At 53.7% G+C, this 23,278-nt stretch overlaps 1 protein-coding gene across 18 annotated transcripts in view; it reads right to left on the reverse strand.

Moving 5' to 3' along the window:
- Nucleotides 1-23,278, reverse strand: part of AGAP1 (ArfGAP with GTPase domain, ankyrin repeat and PH domain 1) — a 546,313-nt gene that overhangs the window by 144,474 nt on the left and 378,561 nt on the right. For 13 of the 18 annotated variants that reach the window (XM_019445480.2, XM_019445481.2, XM_019445482.2 and 10 more), the window contains one exon: nucleotides 16,642-16,800. The exons of the other annotated variants lie outside the window; for them this stretch is intronic. In XM_019445480.2, coding sequence (XP_019301025.2) covers nucleotides 16,642-16,800 — 159 coding nt within the window. The remainder of the gene's footprint in view (nucleotides 1-16,641; nucleotides 16,801-23,278) is intronic. 18 annotated transcript variants of the gene reach the window in all.

Below are 23,278 nucleotides of genomic sequence, written 5' to 3' on the forward strand. Positions count from 1 at the left end.
CTCCCCCCACCTCTGCAGAAGGTAACTTTCTCCCGAAAGTTACGCTCTTGCCCATCATCCCTGCCCACACACCCTGGGATGGCGCCCGGTCCAGGGTGGCCGGGATTGGCCATCTCCAGTCTTTGGGGGTCTAGGGCTGCAGGAGCCTCTGAGTTGTCGCCGGGAGGCAGGGTTCCCCAGGTCCTCTGGGCGTGAGACAGTCTCTCACTCCGCGTTTCTGAGGCCCGCACATTCACCCCACTTTCCACGGCCACAAGCTCTGGCGAGGACGTGTCCGACCCCAACTGGCTTTCATCAGTTAACACCTCCCCTCCCCTCCCCTCCCGGCGGCCAAGGGTTCTAGGGAGCAGCCCCCTCACTAGTTTCTAGTGTCTTCTCTGACTCCCTGGCTCTGGCCACAAAAAAAGGAAGAAATGGGTCTATGTCTTTTCTTCTGTGAAATTCGAGCACATTTTCCCCATTCTAGGTCCAAGGCACTTCTTCACAGGTGAAGCTGAGTCCCGTCTCTGGGCACACCTTGTCACGCTGCACGAACGGAGACTCGGGAGCCGCAGCTGTCTGAGGGACAAGAATGTCCCACTGGCCGAGAGATCCAGCATGGCCGGGCCAGCTCAGCTCTCCCAGGGTGTGTGTGTGTGTGTGTGTGTGTGTGTGTGTGTGCGTGTGTGTGCAGCTAAGGCAGCTACAGATACTTTGCTCTCATTTTCTTTATGAGGCTGAGTGGGAAACAGAAAAACGGAGACGCTGGCATTAGTGAAAAGAGTGTGCCACTTACACGCTTAATGCAAAACGGGCACAGAAATGAAATTTGCGAGCCGTCCTCACAGTCACAAGTCCATGCAGCCTTGGATGCTTGGGGGATTTAAGCGGATCTCTTCCACTGTGAAGAAAGAGCACAGAACGATGATAGGGAGACACGGTGCAGAGGAACGGGCTGGGATGAGGCATAATTGGGAATTTCATAGTATTTTCCGGCTCCTTTGGGAAAGCACGGCCCACTTGCGAAGTGTGACGGCTTCAGTTCGTATGAATTCAGCTTCGATACACATTTGCACGAAAACATTAAAAAGGAAATTGCACAGGAAAGCAGGGGTCTGCTCGTATCTGACTTCACATCTGCGGCTTCTCAGAAACAGGCCTACGTGTTTGAGTCGGGCTTCGTGGCCGAGGGAGAAGGGGACCAGGCACCAGCAGGAAGTCAGGACCCGGCTCCTTGTCCAGGCAGGCGACCATAGTCACTGGCCAGGAAGCCCCGCAATTTGCTCCGGAAACCGCGAGCCGCGATGCATCCCACCGTGGCCAGTTCCTGCGTGTGAACAATCCCACTTCTGGAACGATGTCTGCCGGGCAGCAGACGGGCGGGGTCTGCAGAGCTCCCCCATGATCTCGGCTGCTTGTTCCACGTTCGGCTGGCATCGCTGTATCTGGAATTTTTCTCACTGCGTGGCAGGTGGTAGAATGGGGGCGGGGACGCCGGTGTCCCGGCTCGCCCACTGCTGCCCCCAGGGTCCCCAGTGTCCCCCTGTCTTCTCCCCTCCACAGCTAGTCAAGGACCCCTTTCTGTTATCGCCAAGAAAGACTCCCTGCTCTTGCGTTTTGGATAAATGAGAGAGTCCCATGGAATATGCCTACTGACAAGGTCCAAGTGGAAATCCTCAAATGTTTACCTCTTAATATGCGTTTTCTAACTACAGGATTCATATGTGAGATAACTTTCTTCAAAACATTTTTTTTTTTAACTTAAGTAGGATATACTCATTACTGAAAACAGAACAGGGAAAAACATTTACTATCATCCACGACTCCTTATTCTTTCCATTCAGGTGACTTTTTTTTTTCTAAATTTTTTTTTTTTTTAAAGTTCATTCATTTATTTTGAAAGAGAGGGAAAGAGAGCAGGGGAGGGGCGGAGAGACAGGGAGAGAGAGAATCCCAATCAGGCCCCACACTGTCAGCGCAGAGCCCAAGGCGTGGCTTGATCTCACAAATCGTGAGATCGTGACCTGAGCTGACATCGAGTCGGGCACTTAACCGACTGAGCCGTCCAGGCGCCCCGAGGTGGCTTTTTCACACACACGCGTGAGGGTCTGGCCGGGCCCATAGCTCTGTGCTATGCCTGCATCACACATGCCCCTCGCTGGCTGTGACCCGGGGCAAGTTATTCAAACCCTGTAAGACTCTGTTTTCTCATTTAAAAAGGGGGTGAACAGTACCTTCTCACGGAGCTGTATGGTAAATTTAACCAGCAATCTACAAAAGGCACCCAATTCAGGGCGACCACGTGGCAAACAGTAACATTCAGCCGTTCGTATCATTACATAAAACCTGAGGAACGTTCCCTGGGTGGATACTGACTGAGGCAGGTCCTGTTTTAGGCCTTGGGGACAGAGACGTGAGCTAGGCGGGGTCCTCCCCCTCACAACCTGGTGGCGGAAGATGGCAGAGAACATACTCGAGGAAATCACAAAGGCTGCTGGAAGGAGATTAGCGGTGCAGGGAAGGGGGGTGTGGGCAGTGGGTGGGGGTCACCAAGGCCTCCTGGATAAGGTGGTCTCTGCTGGGGCACGAGGGCAGGGAAGCCAGGTGTGCATGGGGGGGGGGGCGGTGGTGGAATCACACGAGAGCAGAGCTAAAGCCCCTTCACAGAATAAGGACGCCTAGGCACATCTTTCCAGAGAGAGCAACATTTTCACGGCTACATAGTACCCCCTTGCAGGGAGTTCCCGGGACTTCTTTTCTAGTGCCCTGCTCCTGGTCCTAGAGGTTGTTTCCAATTTCTGAACTGTTTTTAGACACAGTGGGAAGTTAACAGGGTTACAGCGAAAGCCAGTTAGGATATAATCCAACTTCGGAAATAAGTAAGAATACAGATACAACTGGAAGGGTGTGGACTTCCAGCACTGTAACTCAGGGTGGCGAGTCTGTTTTTCAAGCAAAAAGCTTCTCTGCATTTTAAATTTTTCGAGGGGCGCCCGGGGGGTTCAGTCCGTTGAGCGTCTGACTCTGGATTTCGGCTCAGGTCACGGTCTCACGGTTTGTGGGATCGAGACCCAGGTCGGGCTCTGTGCGGAGCCTGCTTGGGATTCTCTCTTTTTCTCTCTTTCTGCTCCTCCCCTGCTCGCTCGCTGTCTCCCTCTCAAAATAAATAAATAAGCTTTAAAAAAAGTTCTAAACTATGTTTTATAGTTAGGGAAACACATAAAGTTATTACTGCAAAAATTAATGAAGGAAAATGGTACTTAGCCAGTTGCCAGAGAGAAGGAGGCAAGCTTACCAGAACGCGCTGAAGTATGGCTCGCCCACCCCAGTGTCATACCGTGTTCTACCACAGGACGGGCGTCCCGTCCACTTACGGGACTCTTTTACAATAGTGCATCTACTATCCGTGTGTCTAGGAAGCAAATAATTTTTTTTTAAATTTTTTTTAACGTTTATTTATTTTTTTGAGAGAGAGAGAGACAGAGCATGAACAGGGGAGGGTCAGAGAGAGGGAGACACAGAATCTGAAACAGGCTCCAGGCTCTGAGCAGTCAGCACAGAGCCCGACGCGGAGCTCGAACTCACGGACCGCGAGATCGTGACCTGAGCCGAAGTCGGCCGCTTAACCGACTGAGCCACCCAGGCGCCCCTCAAAGAATCTTTTAAATGAAAAACAGCATAAGTAATACAATTTTAAGGAAAAAAGAAAGGAATGTTGTATGAAAAGACAAATACTTTCCTTTTTAAAAAATAACGAGTTGTTCAGGAACTTGTGTTAATGCGATCTGCTTGCGAACTCTCCGGTTTATAGTTTGCCAGCGCCCCCCGGGAAGGAAGTCGTGGATAAAAACCAGGCGCCGGCTCAGGTAATAACCACCCACACCTTGACAGCTTTAGATGGTATCATATGATGATAATTTTTCCAGAATGTGCGGCCTGGATGGATGCTGCGGCCACATACGTCTCATCTGGGGGCCTGACCCGCGTGTCCGGCTGGCCTGACTGATGGGGGCTGACGTGCCCCCAGACTTCAACTCCCCTCTGAACTCCCGGCCGTCAAGGCATCTTGCATGGAGCAGTGCTTCTGGCCACAGGCTCTGAGACCAGAGGCAAGCGCTCCCGAGATTTCTGACGGGTTGTTTCGGGACGCTCGCTTCTGGCACCGATGCAAAGCGTGGTGAGAAATGAGACTCAACAGCTGGTTGAAAAGCTGGATTTCCAGTCTCGGAAAAATGAGCTCAACGTTTTGAAGTGCATTAAATAATTCTGTTCTCTCGTTACATTACACGCGGAAAATACTTCCAAAGTAGTGGCGCTGTGTCTCCCTTGCAATTCTGGAGGCCAGCGGGGAACTACTTGCTTACAAACGGTCTGCAAGAGAAGAGTGCCCATCTGCAAAGAAAGCTGGCAAGGCTGTGAGCCTGGGCACATGCAGACCGGCCCTCACATGGGAGGAACCATGGTCCTGAACCAGGACCAGATGGCAAGCCGGGGTGTGGGAACCTCATGGCCCATGCATCCGTGACACCTGCCCCCCACCCCCAAACTGTATCTCAGATGCAATTATAATTATTTTCCTGTAAATAAGAATGCCTTTTAAGAAACTCTGCGATATACATAGAAACATTTCCCTGCAAATGTAGTAGGCTTTTAAAAACCCCACTGCAGAAATAATGTAGCAATTAAAATAGCATTTATAACTACGTATGTTTAAAATGTTTCCACATGTAAAAGAATAAAATTTTAAGTCATTTAAAATAACCATCTGTTTCCCCATGATATAAAATTTTTAGTATCGTATAATTAATATTAATACCACTTTCTGTTAATAATCTTTTCTGTCAGATAATAAAGCAAAAGATGTAACCAAAGATGTATTCAGTGAAGGAAGTTGAAGAATGCAAAACCAAAGCAATACACAAAAGCTAGAGGAAGAAATACAGAGGGTTTGAGGATGGTGCTGATCACCTACACATAGCTGTCAACTCTATCTGTCGTCTATCTACCCATCTGCCTACCATCTATTACCCCACTACCTACCCATCTCATCCTTCCACCCATCCACTCTATCTATCTATCTATCTATCTATCTATCTATCTATCTATCATCCTACCTATCTCAGCCATCCATCCACCCACCAATCTATCCATCCACCCATCCACCATCCATCCATCCATCATCCATCCATCCATCCCTTCATCATCTATCCATCCATCCACCATTCATCCATCCCGCCATCCACCATCCATCCATCCACCCACCAATCCATCCATCCATCCATCCATCCATCCATCCATCCATCCATCCACTCTACCTGACATATCTCCTTCTAACCATCTCACAATTACTTATACTTTTATAGCCACTCCTCCTTCCCTCTTACTTCTACTCCTTTCTTTCTTCTTGGCACCTAAAATTTTTTAAGCCCTCTAGGTCTTTTTGTTCTTGCATGTAGTTGTAAATTCGATAGCAGGGAGCATGGAAGGCACTGAAAAAATTCTGATCAGGTTTTATTCTAATAATGGACAGTCACCAGGAAGATAGTATCACTGGAGTTTTATAAGCTACTGGATTCCCAGGCTGACGACCTGAGCAAAACACAGAAATACAAAACGAGTATTTTCCTGGCTCAAGAGTGATATAAAACCATGAGAAAAAGTCCTATATTGCTTAAAAATATACCACAAAATTACATCAGGTGTTTTCATGGTGCCAGCACAAAAGATTCAATTAAAGCCTTCTTTCTAGTTGGAGTAGCAACACACACACCGGACAGACCTTTTTATACTGTTCTACCTGCATACAACTGGATGCTGGGGTGGTAAATGATGCTTTTCTCTTTCTAAAAAAATTTACTCTCAAAATGAACCTTTGCAATGAAAGCTGCAGGGACCAGACACCAAAAATAATAAAACATTAAACCATTTCATAACATTTTAGACATCGGTGTTTTAGGAAGCTGGAAAATGTAACACATTGTTGTGTGGCGGCCGATGAGAAATCCTGTTACTAAAAACACTCAGGGGGCGAGAAACTCAAGTCTCCGGGTGTCGTCTCCACCAGAGATTTCTAGACTTCCTGGAGAATCGCGAGCTGCCCGGACTGGGGCGTCCCCTCACCCATTCTGTCTCTTCCCTTCCCCTTCCGCAGACCCAGGAGCTCTGCCTGGATCCCCGCTCTCCCCCAGGGCCAGGGCAGTGGCCGGAACAAGGTAAGCGGTCAATAAATACTTGTGAGATGAAGTTAGGTGAAAGATTAAAGAACGACTGGGAGCCGCACCTAGATTACTCCTCCTGAATGCAGCAGGGATCTGACTTACGATTCTGAAACGGGCTGAGATAACCGAAGGTAGGAAACTCAGTTTTAAACCTAACTGGTAACTAATTTTAAAAACGCGTATGGCATGCTCCCGGCGGTCCCCCGCGAGTGTTCTCTGTGGACAGGTGTGTGTGCCTCGGTCACCGTGCTCTGTCTTGGGCAAGGGGCACCGACTCTGTGGGTCAGCCGTTTCCAGAGCACCACGCAAAGCCTTTCGTTTAGAAAGAAACATCTTGAAAATCCAAGGAATTCTGTCGCATCAGACTGGTAGAGGCCTCGGAGCTCCTCCTGCAAGCCCACTATGCCACCCCCGGCACGTGTGGCCCGTTCTTCTCTGGGGGTGGGGGAGCTCTGCTGGTGACCATGCGAGTTCCTTCAAGGACTCGTGAGCAAAACCAGCAGCGCAGGGAGCAAACACTGGGACGGCGTGCAGGGCGTGGCCCCTGGGACTCGGGGACGCAGAGGTAAGACGCAGAAGACTCTTTCCTGGTGGACTTACTTTCTTGCAGAAGACAAAACAAACAGGAAAGCAAGACAGGGAGGTTTCAGACAATACAACGTGGTGACTGGTTAGGAAATGGCAGGGCAGGGAGACCTTCTGATGGGGTAGGAGACTGACAAGCAGGGGCACCGTGTCAGCCAGGTCCCGATAAAGCCCCAAGGAGAAGGAAGCCTGGGAAGGGCTTGGAGGGGAAGCAGAGGAACCGGGAGGGGGGTGACATGGGCACGCGTGAGCTCACCCAGGTCTGAGCAGAGCAGCGGGCTGGAGACAAGGACGGGGAGGTGGGAGGGGTGGGTGGGACACAGGATAAAGCAGCATCGGGGGCCAGACCAGCTGGGGCCTTGTCAGCCAGAAATAAAACATCAGGAACACAGTCCGTGTGCAGGGGTGGGGGGAGTGGCAATCTGATTCATGTTTTTTTTTTTTTTTTTTTTTTTTTCCAGAAGATGAGTCTGGCCAACCTCAGGGAAGCAGAAACACACAGCAGGGGATGAAAGGAGGCCGACAAGGCAGAGCCACAGTGGGACCCGTGGGCAGAGGAGAGGCAGCTCAGCGGGCAGCCTGGGGTGCCCCTGGGGAGAGAGCAGAGAGAACCGGCCACAGGAGAGGATTCAGCGAGGTGACGGTAAGAGGCCGTGTGGCCTGAGCTCCCAGGAGCACAAAGTGGAAGGTTGCGGAACGAAATCTCGAGTTCCGCTCTGGAAATGCTAAGTGTCAGTTACTCAAGAGCCCCTCCAGTCGCGGGCTGGTTATGTGTGTTCAACGGAGGCGAGTGTGGTCCAGCCGGGCGTATGAAAGTGGGCGTCCTCTGTGTCTGGACAGACGTCTAGGTCCACTCGGGGAAGGGGGGCGTGCAGGGAGGAGACAAGGCTGTGGCCGGAGCAGCGTCGGGGATCTGAGGTCTGGAGTGGAGGAGGACGATGCGGAGAGAGAGCCAAGAAAAGAGCAGGGAAATGCAGAGAAGGTGTCATTGGAGAAGCCAAGAGAAGAAAGTCTCAACGAGTAGATGGTGAAGGGAACCAAGGAGGGCCCTGGGACTGACAGGGTGAGGGGCTGGCCATGGATGACACAAGGGTTCGAGGGGCTGGGAAGCAGGATGACCCAGACGGGTCAAAGAGAAAGGGGTCGGGGGTCACCAGAGATGGTGAGGACAGACAGCCCCCCACCACCCCCCACCCCGGGAAAGCTTGCCGAGAAGCAAATAGACTGAGTCCTGGTAGCTGCAGGGTCCTGGCCGGCTCCGGGAGGAGAGAGGTCGGGTCTGCAGGCTCCAGGGCGGGGTCTGATCACCTCTGGGGACACAGGAAGGAGACGGGATGAATGGGGAAGCAGGGTCCTTTGCAATGGAGAGGCGGCGGGTCCAGACGTGGAAGAGACACCCCACCCCTTGTGCAGGAGGGAAGCAGGGCAGACCCTGTACCCCGGGTGGGTCTGGGGTGGGGGAGCCAGTGAGCCCCTTGCCCTAGACCCTTGGTAAAGCACAGAGAGGGTCGTCAGGGGAGCAAGACAGTGTAAGAGGCGGGAAGGGAAAGCCGGAACCGATGTCACATTACTTCATGCTACTTTGTGTCAACACTGTCACAACACTCCTTCCTGTGACGAGTCACTGCCCCTGGTTCTGTTCTCGGGATGTCTACAGAGTAAGGCTCACGTCCCTCATCGTGACCGTGAGGCACACACCCTATTCACACCCGCCCCCCTCCTTCCCCCCACCGAAGGCTGGACCTTAACTGTGGCTGCACGTGAGAAACCCCTGGGGGAACCTTCTGGTGCTGTTTCACCCCAGGCCAGGGGAGCCCATCACCAGCCCTCGGCCCCAGGAACTGAGATTTCTAAAAAACAGCCTCAAGCCTCAGATGTGGAGCCCAGTATGAGACACCCCCCCACCCCCCGCCCCGGAGGCCCCTTCCCCGTCCCTGTCTTCTCTATCTGATGTGGGTTTCAGACTCTTCTCTACCTCCCCGTCCACTGCCCTGGACACCTCCCAGTATGCCAGGGGCCTTCTGGAAACGTGGCCCCGCAGAAGGTTCCGGCAGGCCCGGTGAGGTTTGGGCGGAGGTGAGCACGGGAGGTGGTCCGAGGGTCCCCATTCTCAGGGCACAGCCAAGTCTCAACGGTGTCTTGGCTGACGAGCAGCGTCTAGGTCGGCCCCACCAAGGTCGGTCACCCCATTTGTACAAATGCCGTGCCAAACCCGAACTCAGGATTCTGGTTCTTGGTTTCACTTTGTTAGCTTAACTCACTTTGTGGCGTCTAAATCTGGAGGGTGCCAGGATCATGCCTGTCAACGTGTGTTGTCCACGCCTCCCCACACAGGTAGCAGACGGACCCGCCAACAGCCAAGGCCAGGATGGCCCAGCTGCGGACCTTCCCTCCCTCACACAGCGCTGCCGGGGGCAGCTGAGTGGGTGGTTAAGAGGACAGCGCAGTGCCTGAGACGGAATCCAGCCTGGCCAGTACCTGCCGCACAGCTGCCCTCTCTGCCTCATCTCAAATGGAGATCGCGGGGTGCCTGGGGGGGCTCCTTCGGTTGAGTGTCCGACTTGGGCTCAGGTCACGATCTCATGGTTTGTGGGTTTGAGCCCCGCACCGGGCTCTGTGCTGATGGCTCGGAGCCTGGAGCCCGCTTCGGATCCTGTCTCTTCCCTCTCTCTGCCCCTCCCCTGCTCGTGCTCTCTCTCTCGAAAATAAACATTAAGAAAAATAAGAAAAATAAAATGGGGATTGCACCAGGTCCTCATCTTGTGGGGCCCTGGTGCCTGGAGAGCAGAGAGAGTTTGCTGGATGCCAGGGAACATCCTGGCGGGCACAGCAGCGGCAGGACTCCGGGGGACGCGGCTAGCCTCAGTCTTCCGCCTGGGGGATGGTCTGAGACCAAGCTCAAAGTCTTGCTGGGATGAGGCACTGCCTTGGGTTGGCTGTAATTCCCTCGAGTAAGGAAACGGGCTTCCTTCCCTTTGGGGAAGGATGACTTAATCCATGGTGGAGCACAGCCAGGCCGGCTGGGAGGGGTCACAGACCTGAAGTTGTCATTGCCTCGGTCAGGGTCTCTGAACCTTGGCACTGCTGACCTCTCGGGTGGGATCACTTTTTGAGGTGGGAGGGCTGTCCTGTGCGCTGTACTTGGTAGCCTATTACCCGCGAGGTCTCAGTAGCGCAGCCCTCTGCCCCTTGGCTGGGACAACTCAAAACGTCCCCAGACGTTGCCAAATGTCCCCAGGGGTGGGGAGAGGGGGCAGAATGACCCCTGGTGGAGAACCGCTGGTCTTGATGAAGATACTGAGGGCCAGAGGGGCTAAAAGACTTAGTCCAGGTGCCAAGGCAATTGGCAACAGTATCCTTCCCTACTGTCTGTCTAAAATGGTTCCTAGACTTTAAGCAAAGTGGGAACTGTTGGCCTTTACGCATGAAATCCAGTGCTCCCCGTCCTGATATCGGGGGCAGTGTTTTCTCTGGTCAGCACCCGCTGCTAGAAATAGCTGGCAGGAAGGAACTAAGGAGACAAAGTACAAAGTAACAGCGTTTTGATTGAGAGGGAAAAAAAAATACACCTTTTACCCCCTGTGGCCAGTCACCCTAGGAAGCCTCTGCTCTCTCCTTGGCCGCATGCAGAGAAAGGAAAGCAGGCTCGGAGCACAGAGGGGCCCGGGTCATCCCTTTAATTAGGCCGACCGGCCCAGTGAGGGGGGCAGACCTCGCCGGCTGAGACAGGGTGTCTGTCCAGCTTTGAGAGATGACAGCCCACGGGCCCTTTAACACTGCGCGAAGCTGAAGGTTGATGACAAACCCCAGGGAATGGTTTTTGAATGCCAGCCAGGATCCGGGAGGAACTAATGATAAAGGGAAAAGTTCAGGAGAACCAGAGAAGGGAAAACGCTGTTTCCTTTAAAAGCAAGCTTTATAAAGATAAACAACTTTTATGATGCAATGTTTTAATATTAAGCATCCGTTCCCCTTAAACACACGCACGCACACACTAAACAGCACAGGAGGAAACTATCCACTCTAGACTCAGAAAGACCTGGGTTTGCATCTTGGTTAATTATCGTGAGTGTGGTCTTGGGCTTCTCCGCCTTTTTGAACCTCAGTCATCAAACAGCACTAGTGATTCTCAGAAAATGCACATTGGACGTCAAGCTGCAGGAACAGAGAGGCCACTGACAACAAAGGCGGTCCCCACCTTGGGCTTCTCCTTCCCTCAAAAATCCTCCTACAAATTGAGCCTCCTGGTCCCAGTGGCCGTGGCACACTACCACCACCTGCTGGTGACATGCCAAAATTGTCAGCATAATATCGAAGCAGAGAAAAAAAGAGCTCTAACTGTAACAAAATTGACGGACGGAGGGACGTAAACATCCCAGCACCCCGTTATAGCACCCTCTCTGTCAGGGCACACGCGGGGCCGCCTGAGCACCCTTGGGCCAGGCCCCGGGGATGGGAAAAACAGAGGAAGGTGTAGGAGGCGGGAGCAGCGCTGAAACTTGTTTCCAACCTCTATCCTTAAAACGGCCAGGCAAACAAAGAAACAAAATGTTCCTAATGAGAAAAACTGTTTAGAAGTTACAAAAAACCCAAAGGCTTCGGGTTCAGGATCAGGGGTCCGACAACAGATTCTAGCAGATTCTGGCAGAGAGAGGAATAAACCGCTGGAAGGAAACATGTGCGCGCGCGCACACACACACACACACACACACACACACCGTTGTGGAGGGCAGTGCGAGTGGCTGTGGGGTTTAGACCTGGCGTTGACGAGGCTGTCTGGCGGCAGGGGGAGGCAGGCTGAGGGAGGGCTGAAGGGAAGAGAGTCGTTTGGAGCAGTGCAATATTCACGGGGATGGCCAGCCAGAGCAGCAAAGATGAACTGTTGGAATAGAGCAATCGGGGGACGGGGTGGAGCCATCTGAACAACCTCACGGTCAAGGGGTGTTGGGGGGACGGGGAAGGGGATGCGCGTGGCCGTGGCAATGGCAAGTCACGGCCCTCGGCCCAAGGCTGGCACTGGCAGAGACGGTGTGGCAGGCCTGCCCGGCCTGCGCCCTCCGCAAAGGTGTGATTCATCTGAAAGTACATTTTGCCCCGCAGCAGGATATGACAGCCAAGTATCTACAAACGACCCCCTGGGGTCCCCCCCCTCCGCCCCCCACCGCTACCCACCGGAATGCGAACTCTTGGCTAATGCTTTAGAGAAAATTACCTAGAGAGAACATGATTAATCCCCCCGAAAATTACAGGCTCCCAATCGGATCCAAGAAAACTCTCGGCCAATAGCCGTTGCTGAGATAATTGTTCTGAATCTATCAATATGGCTGAGCTGCCCCTTCATTGACTGCAAACAACCATTTCTTTCACCCAGGATTATAAGTTGGTGTTCACAGGCTCACCGCTGCCATTACGGTGATGAACAGTTTAAACCACAACAGGGTCTGACGTGTAGATCAATTCTGGGTCCATAAAGAATCTCTACACAACAGGTTCCAGGACAGGAATTTACAGCCACCAGTTTTTATTCTCTCTTGCTGCAAAAATTACTTCTGTCAAACACTTAGGAGGGTGAGGAAAAATGTAAAAAAATTAATTTTTCATGTACTACTGGAACAGCCTTTTCCAATGCAGGGGCTCAAGATGAATACGTTCCTGCATTTAAAAAATTACGCCGAGCAGCATGTGGCGTACCGCCGGAGAGGGACCCAATCCTCTGCGCCGCTCGCAAGCCAGCCGACAGCAATTTGAAACCCTGAACTGAGCCGTCTGGATTTCCTCTAAGGGCAGATGCGGGTCTCATGTTAGCGACGCCAAATTATATTAGACGTTTAATTTTAAACCTCAGGTACTTAATGTAAAAGCTTACAACAGTAATAGTCATAAAGCAGTGGGGCATTCCATTTCACAGAATGGATTCTTCTTCTCTCTCCCCCCCCCCCCCCACCTTAATTTCACCGGAGCCTCCTGTTTTGTGGTTTTGCACACTACATAGTAATCTATCTAATTAGGAGTTGCTCACAGCTGCTTAAAAGAGAGAAAACCCCCCGGGGTACCTATGGGTGCAGAGGGTCAGCCTTTGAAAACTTCTCTGGAGCCAAAGTCTTAATTCAGTGCGGACGAGGGGGCAGAGAGAAATGGACTCCCAATGTTGTTGTTCTCATATTTGATAATAAGAGTGGATGACAACGGGAAGGCGGGTTCACCAACTCAGGGGCATCTGGATTCAAAAGCCGCTTACCTTCTCCCTGTGCCTGCTGCTAGCGCAGCGTAAGCTTTCATGACTCTCACATCCACACCAGAGACTTGAGGGGAAAAAAATAAAAGGATTTTAAAAAATTTAAAAAAAAGAAAAAAAAAAAAGAGGGTGGGATTTGTATCAACTACAACTCAGAAAAAGCACGAGAGAGAGCTCTTAATCGTGTTTGTTTCTTTCGTGATTATTTTCCCACACAGCACAGAATGTTGATGCCCAGGTTGAGGTCTGGAAATCCATTCATAAACGCGTTTTCTTGAAGTCGCCCGTCAGAGCCCGTGCCCTCGTGTTCATTAAAAACTGCTCTGGGTCTGGCCACTTGATAGATCATGGAAGGCAGGGATGATGTTCACCAGCAGGAAGTCGTGATGCTAGCCTCGCTGGAGGTGGGCGGGGGTTCTCCTGCGTGTACCCGAGCACCCCGGGGGTCCCGGGAACACGCGGCTCCCACCCGCCACCCAGCAAATCTCGGTGGAGTCTGGGTGGCTGCATTTCTAGCCGGAGCGGTGGTTCTCAAACTTCGGCACGCAACATCATTCCCCGGGCGGGGGGCTTGTTAGTTAGCACACGGGGTGCCGGGACCTGGCCCAGTGGGTCCACGATGAGATGAGGAATTTGCACTTCTAACCAGTCCCCCGGGGGCTGCTGCTGCTGCTGGCCCGGAAAGCCCATCTGGAGATGGAGCGTGGAGCTCAGACCTGGAATCAGGCCACCCAGGTTTTCATCCCGGCCCCTGCCGGGGTGTGACGTTCGACAGGCGGTACGTATCCGGACCAGAGTTTCCCCACCCATCAAAGGCATCTGCTCCCCGAGGATCGAATGAGATAATCCACGTGAAGCCCTCAATAAATAGTAGCTCTCATTATTATTATCATCACTGCTACTGTTCCCCTTTTCAACCGAATCTTGGTTGTGACGTGCCACCAACCCCTAGGAGATGCAGGAAATAAGGAGGGATCGTGTAAAACGGCAGGAATCTTAACTCCCCGGCAGCACTCTGCTGTCTTTCCGGATCTTTGCTATTTAAAGTGACGCCAGCTCTAAGCCTTAAAATTGAGACGCTAACTGATTTTGCCATTCTGACCTCCCCATGGTCTTCTCGTCCTGTCTGCACCCAGTTAGCCACGCGCGTGCCCGCCGACCCCATGTCACTGCCGCCCCCTGCCTGTTTCGTTTCCCCTTCTCCTCCTCTCTGAGCCTTTGTCCAAACTTCCTCGATGCTCAGAATAACTTCCTCTTGCGGTGTGGCCGCACACGTACAAAAATGCACCTGGTCCTTCAAGCGTTGCTCAAGTCTCATTCTCGTTGAGAAGTTTTCCTTGACGGACTCCAACAACCCTTAAAACGACCTGCACCATTCCAGCCCCGGGCTTCCTCCCGAGCTCGCCCGGCGGATCCCCCGGCATGACGGATGTGGGGGCAGACTCGAGCGCCCCATCGCCCGTGCTCAGGGTTCAGGCTCCGTGGCGTCAGGGAGCCTAGCTAGTCACTAACAGGCATGCCGCGTGGAGGAAAAACGGACTCTCGAGGGCGTGAACACAGGAGGGACCGCTCTGTGGGGGTAAGACCAGCGCGCGTACGTAGGTGATCTCAGGCTCTTACGGGGACTTTACAAATGTGTGTGTGCAGACCAATGCGATCATCTCCTGCGGAACGACACTCCCAGCCAAACCGAGGGTCTGGAAATCACGGAGTCCCGTGCTTCGGGGCGGCAGAGCGCCCCGCGTGCGCACGCCTAGCCAGACGCAGAGAGCCGTGGCGACCACCAGAGACAGAACTGTGCGGAAGAAAGCTTGCGGAGAACGGATTTAGACGAATATGCTGCTTCCCATGCCCTTCCTAGAAAACATTCTGCGTAGGGGGAGGCAAAGCTGGGGGCGATGGTCTCTCTCAGGAACCTAGCTCTTTTATTTTGCTGCCTTGCCCCAGACAGAACTCCCGCTGCACATAAGGAGCAGAACTTAAACCCCATTACTCTGTGCAGGCTGTGCTGGTAGGCCCACAACGCGCTCAGAGGAGGAACGCTCTAGAAGGTCGCTGCCCGACAAGGTGCCGTGCACACTGGGCTCTGGAAACACCTCCGCACAAAGGCGGCCACGGAATAAACCCAACTGGCTGGTTAATACTGACTGAAAAGCCACCGGATCCCGGATATTGGAGAAAGCGGTGATTATGTGAACTGCTTGCTCCTCCTGGAAATGAAAGTCACTGCGAGAACAAGACCAGGCGTTTAGTCACAGAGGCCACGGACCACACCTGTGCTCTAAGCCCAAGGATGACAAGGGGCAGGGGAAGAACGCCCACTCACCGGGCCAGACAGACGCTCCCGGGGGGAGGGCTGCCTGGCGGTGGGGCGGGGGGAGGGGTGTTCTGGCCGAAGCACGGGCTGTACGATGAGAAGGCCCGGGCAGGCGGCAGCTGTAAGTGCACGGACGGCACGTTCCAAGGGACGAGACCGTAGGTAGTTAGTTTTCAGGGACTCGAGGACCCCCTTGGCTGCGGTTCAGACAAGAGGCAGAACGCCCGGAAGAGTCCCTGGAGACGAGGAAGCAGGCACATGCACCTGCCAGAGCATCGTCCTTCGAATGAGGAAGGGGCCCTGGGGGCGGGCGCGTGCTGGGCACGGGGGCAACGCTCCACCTGGGCCCGCAAGCCGCAGGCTTTTCCGGCAGCCCCCCCACAGACTCAGTCTCTCCCCCGTGCCCAGGCTGAGACGTCCTCGTTTACAGCGGTCGCTTGGCATGGTGCAATGCCAGAGGAAGCCGGGCAACTGGAAGCCAGGATTGGGTTTACCGACGGCAAGCGTCCTGCCGCAGCAGCTGTTGGGTCCACAGGGAAGACCTGATGCGGAATCTTTTAATTAGCACAAATCGTGCTAAAATTACTTTAAAGCCCTGTCTGATAGATAGCATCCAACAGTGGGGATTTCCGTTAAATACCGGTGAACGGGCCGTCGACAAAACGCCACGGGCAAAGCGTGTGGCAGCAAAGCCAGCACCTAATGCACGTCTGCACACGCGTGTCGAGACAGGTTCCGACGTCCACACTTACGTTCCCCCCCACCCCGCCGTCCCCAAAAAAGGGTGGGAGGGGAACGCTCCAAAATTCAGAGGGTGCATCAGGAATTGGGGGAAAGTCATAAAGAGCACGAATTGCGTGTTTTCCTTTGACGAGAACAGGAGACAGACACGCACCCCCCCCCCACGCCCCCACAACGTAAACTGCGCGCCGGTGGTGAGAGTGCACACCGGGTCACACAGGCAAGCGTGACGAGGCCGTAAATTCTGCGTTATTTCCCGGTCCCGCCGCCTTCCCGTGTGTGGCCGTGGGGAGGCCACGCGCCCTGTCTGCAGCCCCGCTTCCCAAAGCTGTCAGGCGGGGATGCGGTCCGCTCCTCCCTGACCAACTGGAACACGTGGGGCGACGTGGGTGGCACCTCTGTCAACCTCTGTCAAGGACCCCACGCTCCACGGATGGAACGGGACGCGCGCACTGCTCCCGCAGCTGCCCCGCGGGGCCCGCGCTCAGCGCGCGGGCGGTCAGGGCGCCACGTCCAGCCCCCGGCTCGCGACCGAGGACCGCGAGGGGGGCCGCGCCCTCTCTTACCACTGCTGATGGCCGAGTTTGCAATGACCGTAGCCTCACTCCACTGGTCGGCACTGGAGACAGAGTAGGAGCGTTGCTGCATGCTGTCCGGCCGGCTGCTGAAGGAGCCCAGGCTGATGCCGCTTGCCATCTGAGACCCAGACGCACTAGTGACATTCCCTAGGAATAAACAAGTCAGGTGAACACCACCTCGGACTGCAGACCCCAGAAGCCAGCACGAGTTAGTCTAGAGGCCTACGTGCTTACACACGAGTGCACCCCGGCACCGAGAGCGGCTGCGTCCTAAGTGGAAAACGGAAGCGTCGGACAAAACGGTATTTGAGACGAAAGTAAGCGGGGGGAGCAAGTCTCGGGGGGCCGATGACGCCCCGTAAAGGAGCCTAGCCACACGGCACGGTCCCAAGCGAAGACGCCGACACAACGTCACGTGTAGGCGGAGCAGGGGTGAACACGAAAGAAGAGCCACAGTCCCAGCAGGCCGGCGAGACGCACCCCACAGGAGCCCCACCGTGGCGACGCGTCAGCCGGAATGAAAACGACCACGAAAGGCAGCCAACTGCCTGATGCCACAGGACGGCTTTCGTGGTGAAGCTGTGCCGGATGATCAGCACAAATCAAAGCTCCTAAATGTGACATCGGAGGAGACGCAGGCTCTTTTAAACCAGGTAAGTCTACTCTTATCCTTGAAGAGACCGAGCAGAGGAAAAACGGCCTCAGCGAATGCACGGCACAGAGGGGCTGTGATGGAAAGGGTCCCATCATACGCTTAATGATATGAGACAGGTGCTCAGCATCAAAATGAATGATCGTCTGGTCACACCAATTTTAGACTCAAAAACATGATTAAGTGCCTCTCTCAAAAGCCTGGCCAATCACACCTTGCTGGGAGCGAAGTCGTTTGTCGGGTTATGCAGACTTTCAAAGGCGCTAGGTCTGTTTTGTTTTCGACTTTCCCCTGATTGTTTTAGTTTAGAGCCAATTAAGTTCTCGATTGCTTTAATAGAAGGTTTTCATAGCACAGGATTTTAAATACATAGGCTGGATTAGTAGTTCCCAAATCTGGCCAATTACCAGAATTACCTGTGGAGCTTTTTGAACACAGAGGCTTCAAAATGTCTGCATTTTGATTCGGGAGGTCTGGGGGGTGGGGCTTGAAAGAATGCGCGTCTCCAACGGCACCTGGTGCTTCTGGTGCGTCTGCTGCACTGGAGGTGGGGACCAGGGCTCCACTCCAAACAACGGACCCCACCCTGATCATAACCCCACGGAGCACGGCAAAGTCACAAAATCATCTACTCAAACGTAACGAGCCAGTGATCAAGGAACATGAAAGATTTTGCTTCAAAAAAGTGTATTTCTACCTTAAGAAAGGAGGCTGATTTTAGGCTGTTATCTGAACTGGGCGCATCTGGAAAGTCATAAGGGAAATTATTCCTAGGCAGGTCTGCCCGATTCCAGAAAAAAAAAAAAAAAAAAAGCCGAAAGCAACACCTCAGGAAAGGAAGAAAAGATGGACCCAGATCTTCCCAAGCGTGGTTCTCAGCCTGACAGCAGCAGCATCGCCCAGGAGCACGTTAGAAATGCAGACTCCCAGGCCCGGCCCCAGCACCTGTCTTTTCAGAAGATCCGCAGGTAATTCTGAGCTCACCTGCTAGAGCTCAGGTACCCGGAAATCACTATGGACGTGGAACAACACCGACGGCCAGAGTTCCTCATCACCTCGGGCTCCTGGTATCAGAGATGCCCGAGGGAAGAGCCCCCGTCCGGGCTCCTCTGTCTACCCACAGGGTCAGGAGCCAGTTTAACCACGTCCCTCCTAAGCACCGAGGTTCTGATTTTCAGGCTCGCTCAGTCCCTAAAGTCCTGGAAACACACATCCCGAACGACGGCGCTGGCTAGCAGTCCTGCACCTGCTCCGGCACTGATCCCCACGGCAGCCTGGGGAGGGGGGCCAGGTGTCCGGCATCTCAGACACAGAGGAGCAGCCCAGGCCAGTGGGGGTGGCGCTAAGGGGAGACCGCACGCTCCTCCCGGGATCCGCCACACTCAGGGTGCCCTTAGCTGTCTCCTGGATGTGCTTGTCCTTGGCCAGATCCCTATGACAACAGGGCAGCGTCTGGGCAGCCGATGAGCTTGCTCCCATTGGGTGTCCCCCGGCAGCCCATGTCCACACCTGGGTCCACCTGCCACCTTCCTGCCGCACCCTTTCTTTGCCCTGCTCTCCTGGGAAGGCACCCACTGGCCTCAACCAGTGGGAAGCAGGTGCACGCAAGGGGTGTGAAATGGTGTGTGTAGAGCCAGGCTTCCTCTGTGAGCTGCCGCGGGGGGTGGGCTGTCCCCAAGGCTTGCTGGGGCACCCCTCTCCTGCTCCCACTGGGCCTGCCTGGTCTCTGTGCCATTTCTGCCAGTCCTGGTGCCCACACCTTCTGACCCTGGGCCTTCTCTTCCATTCGGGTACCCTCATATACACCTCCACTCAAGAGCCACATTTGGGACTACCCCACCCCACCCCCACCCCCCAGGGGCCCTTGAAGCCATTCCCCCTGTCATCACGTGAATTCTCAGCGGACAGGGGCTTCAAGGACACTGCCAACATTTCTGCGGTAGGGGGAAAGGGAAAGAGGGAGGACGCCACGAATTCCCACCCCACTGCTGAGCCAGGCCCCCCGAGCCCGAACCGCCCGCAGGCACACCTGCCGTTTGCCGAAACCCACAAGGAGATGATCCTTCGCCCTTATGCTGCCCATTCACACCTGTGACGCATCACGACCCAGTGTGCAAGCTGCCCACAAGACATCACCTTACACCAGCTTTCCGCACACGAGGCCAAAGCAGCTGGGGAAACCAACACAATTACGGTCTCTGCCGACGACGCCAGGACGACACTTCCCTTGTTCATTTTCCCGGGAGTGTGGCTCCCAGAGCACAACCAGCCTAAACCGCTCCTGACACGCTTCCCTCCAAAGGCAGAGGGAATTCTCCAAGTGTGTCTGACCCTGCGTACGTGTGACGGGACTCCAGAGGGACCTGTGTGCACAAGCACAGCGGAGTCAGTCTGACCTCTGACAGGAACACAGGCGGTATTCTAACGGAGGTATGTGACAAAGAGCTGCTCGGGTTGACAAATTCTTCGTCTCCAGGCCAAACAGCCACTGTAGAAGGCGGAGAGGAGATTCCTTGAAATGGACACACTAAAGCCAGTCTACCTGATGGTGCTGCTCACGTATCTGCAGCTGGTCTGTTGGTTTTCAAACTTCTGGCTGTTTGTCAGACGAAATATTTTTTTTAAATGTTTATTTGTTTTTGAGAGAGAGAGAAAATGAGCAATCAAGCAGGGGAGGAGCAGAGAGAGAGGGAGACACAGAATCTGAAGCAGGCTCCAGGCTCCGAGCTGTCAGCACAGACCCTGACGTGGGGCTGGAACTCATGAACCTTGAGATCGTAACCTGAGCTGAAGTCAGATGCTCAGTCACCGACCAAGCCACCCAGGCGCCCCATTGTCAGATGAAATTTTAAGCACAGGTTCAGTATTTAAAGCTGCTGGGGGTTTGGCTCCTGAGGGGACCCCCCCCCCCCAAGGAACCAAACTGGGGCCTATGGGGTGAAGAACCTTCTGGCAAGACTGTGCGCTCCTGGTGTCTGATTGTGGAGTTGGTGTGAGACCCAATGCAGCTGTACAAAATTCTTCAGAAAGCTGAACCTTAGGGCCCTCCCGCCTGTGAGGGTCCTTGTCCCAACCACACCCAAATCCCAACTGTTGGGACTACAGGTAAACCCCATGACTGAGTTCTGGCCACAGGACTGCATGTTTGTGGACACATAATCACAAAAGTAACATTTTAAAACAGATCCATAGACTTGGGGCCAGAAGTCTGGGGTGAGTTCATGGACACACTTCTGCTTAGTACGCAATGGTTTCTTTTTTTAAAGTAGAATTGGGGAGATTTCTTCTAAAAATATGCGGTTTCTGGCATTGTTTGAAAACTTGTTTTACTATCTGGCAGCAATGGGATCGTGCCCGAGCTCTCTGAATTGACAAGGTGGCCGCCAGGGCACCTGGCCGCCCTCCCGCGCAGCCTATCTAATCCTCATCTTTGGCAACTGCGAGCTATGAAATCTTTCACAGTTACGCGTAAGAAGAATCTCATTTCAGAAGTAAAACATTTCTGATCTTCTCTCAAGAGAGGAAACCTCCTTTTCATAAACATTCTATTTTAACATCAGTGAAAACTTTTCCAAGTATCAAATAACAAAAGATCAATGAGGGGCGCCTGGGTGGCTCGGTGCGTTAAGCGTCCAACTTTGGCTTAGATCATGATCTCACGGTTCGTGAGTTCGAGCCCCGCACTGGGCTCTGTGCTGACAGCTCGGAGCCTGGAGCCTACTTAGGATTCTGTGTCTCCCTCTCTCTCTGTTCCTCCCTCCGCTCACACTCTGTCTCTCTCGTTCTCTCTCTCTCAAAAATAAATAAAAACATTAAAAAAAAAAGAGATCCATGAACTGTGTGACATAACAAAAAAGTTATGAAGGGTTAAAAAAAAAAATACTGTTTTTGCTCTAAGCATACAGCTTGGGGATCGACACAAGCAGGCACGTGCCTTTAAATGTAAATACATGAAGACACAGGTTTTAACTCTGAGGCAGACCAGTGGCCCGCAGACTGGTCACGGCCCCGTGAAAGCAGTCTCACTGGCTTGCTGTGGCCCGTGGAGCGTTTCGCCCCGTGTGAGCGGTCCTGGGCCAGTGGTCACTCTCTGAGGCCTTTCTACTTGCTCTGCGTGAGTCCGCTGGTCCAAGAAAGCGACAACCCCCAAGTGTTTTCCTGAATATCTTCAATGACTATACAGATTCAAAATCTAATTACGGCATCATAGGTCACTTTACACACTGACGCCATCCAACAAAGGCTAACGTGTAATTTCACGTCTATTCCTGAGTAAATGTCACTAATTGTCTCCGGTCAGGCAACGCTGTCCCCTGCTTCGAGATTTTCATACATACACATCCAGCGACGTCTGCCCTGTGTGTCACCACACAGGGAGATGTTTTCACCACTTGTGAAAATACCTCTGAAGCATGTAAGGGAGATGCTATGCTTAAAATCACTTTATTTTCTCTCCAAGTACTCGAGGGCTGCATCTTTGAATGGATGGTAATTCATTTCACGTTAACAAGTTATTAATTAAGGCTGAGGATCTGGGGTTCTCAGCTGGGAAAGACGCCCATGACTTCTCGGATTTCCTGGCAGTTAAGGATCAAAGACCGAGACCACCTGAGATGCAAGTGTGGCCTGAGCACTGTGCTAAACGCAGTCAGAGTGGGCCTCAAGTGCAGGACGAGGCTTCGGGCAGGCTGAGTGGCTCCGGCAGGCGCCCACCTCGACGCACGTCCGTTTGCTGCAGAATCCCGTCAGTGTGGCTGAGAAACCGGGAGTGTGGCTATCAGACCGGGGAAGAACACAGCACGTGGCTGGGAACCACTTGTCTGGTGGCCGTGGCGGCGTGTCCCTGGAGGGGACAGACTCTACAAGCTGGATTGGAACATCCTCTCTCTTGGGGACAAGAGGCAGGTCTCGCTAAGCTCTAAGCCAGGGTCAACGGACAAGAGGGCTTAAAAGGAAGCCAATGGGATACTCCCCTCTCCTCCCGGGGACATGCACCAGAGCTGAGGCCTCCTTGAGGGTGGGAGGAGGGGTGCCGTCTCTTCTCTCCTGCCCTTCCTCTGCCTCATCCCCGCCTTCCATGCCCCCAGTGCCCGACCAGACCCCCGCCCCACCACTGCCGGTAGACTGCTCCGTGATCTCCTGTCTCTTCGAGTGGTGGGGCACAGGCACTGGCGCCCTTTTGTTGTGGGTGATCTGTTCAGGGACGTCTGTACAGTCAACAGACTTGGACGATAGGGATACACGTCTGCCTCCAGAGGAGGGCAGGTTTGTTTACCGTCCAGGGTAACGGCATCGCCTTCCACGGCACGGGGTCGGGCAGGTTTGTGTGTCTCCCACTGTAAAAGACTGGGGTTTCCTAAACTTGGGGTTCCTCTGCTGTAATGCAAGCCAGTGTGCGTGCTGGCATTCCCTGGCCCTCGGTGAAACTGGTGCACGACAAGGCCGATGCTCTGGGCACCTGCTACGGCCGCGAGGATTCACTTGAGGCCAGGACTCTTGGCATCTCGGATACAGGCAGGCCGGCTCCTTAGCTCGCCGGCGGGGTGGAGGCTTGCCGCCCGTCCTAGCACTGACCTCCTAGGCCTCCCCGTCTCCCTACCCTGGACCCGCGGGATGCCGTGTGCCGGGCACAGTGAAGGAAACAGAGTCTGCGCCTTAGAACACGGCTGTACCGGGCCAGCCCACACGTGGCCAAAGACACAAGGCCAAGGAACACAAGGGCCGTGAGAGAACACCTGCTGGAAGGTTCCGGACAGACTCCGCGGGACACTGCGGGCTTATTTTAGATTTGGGAAACGGAGGCCTCTCTCTCCAGAATGGTATGGGAAGAGGGGTCTCGCACTGTCCCAGGACAACCCAAACTCCCTTCTGACGGACTCACCTCACGTGAAGTGTCCCCTGAATGGTCTGATACGAAGTCTCTCTCTCTCTCTCAAGGTGGCTCTTTGTGTTTGGCATCAGTCTAGACGGAAG

The sequence above is a fragment of the Panthera pardus genome, unplaced genomic scaffold, assembly GCF_024362965.1.
Source record: "Panthera pardus isolate Hobbes unplaced genomic scaffold, ASM2436296v1 HiC_scaffold_10, whole genome shotgun sequence".
NCBI lineage: Eukaryota > Metazoa > Chordata > Mammalia > Carnivora > Felidae > Panthera > Panthera pardus.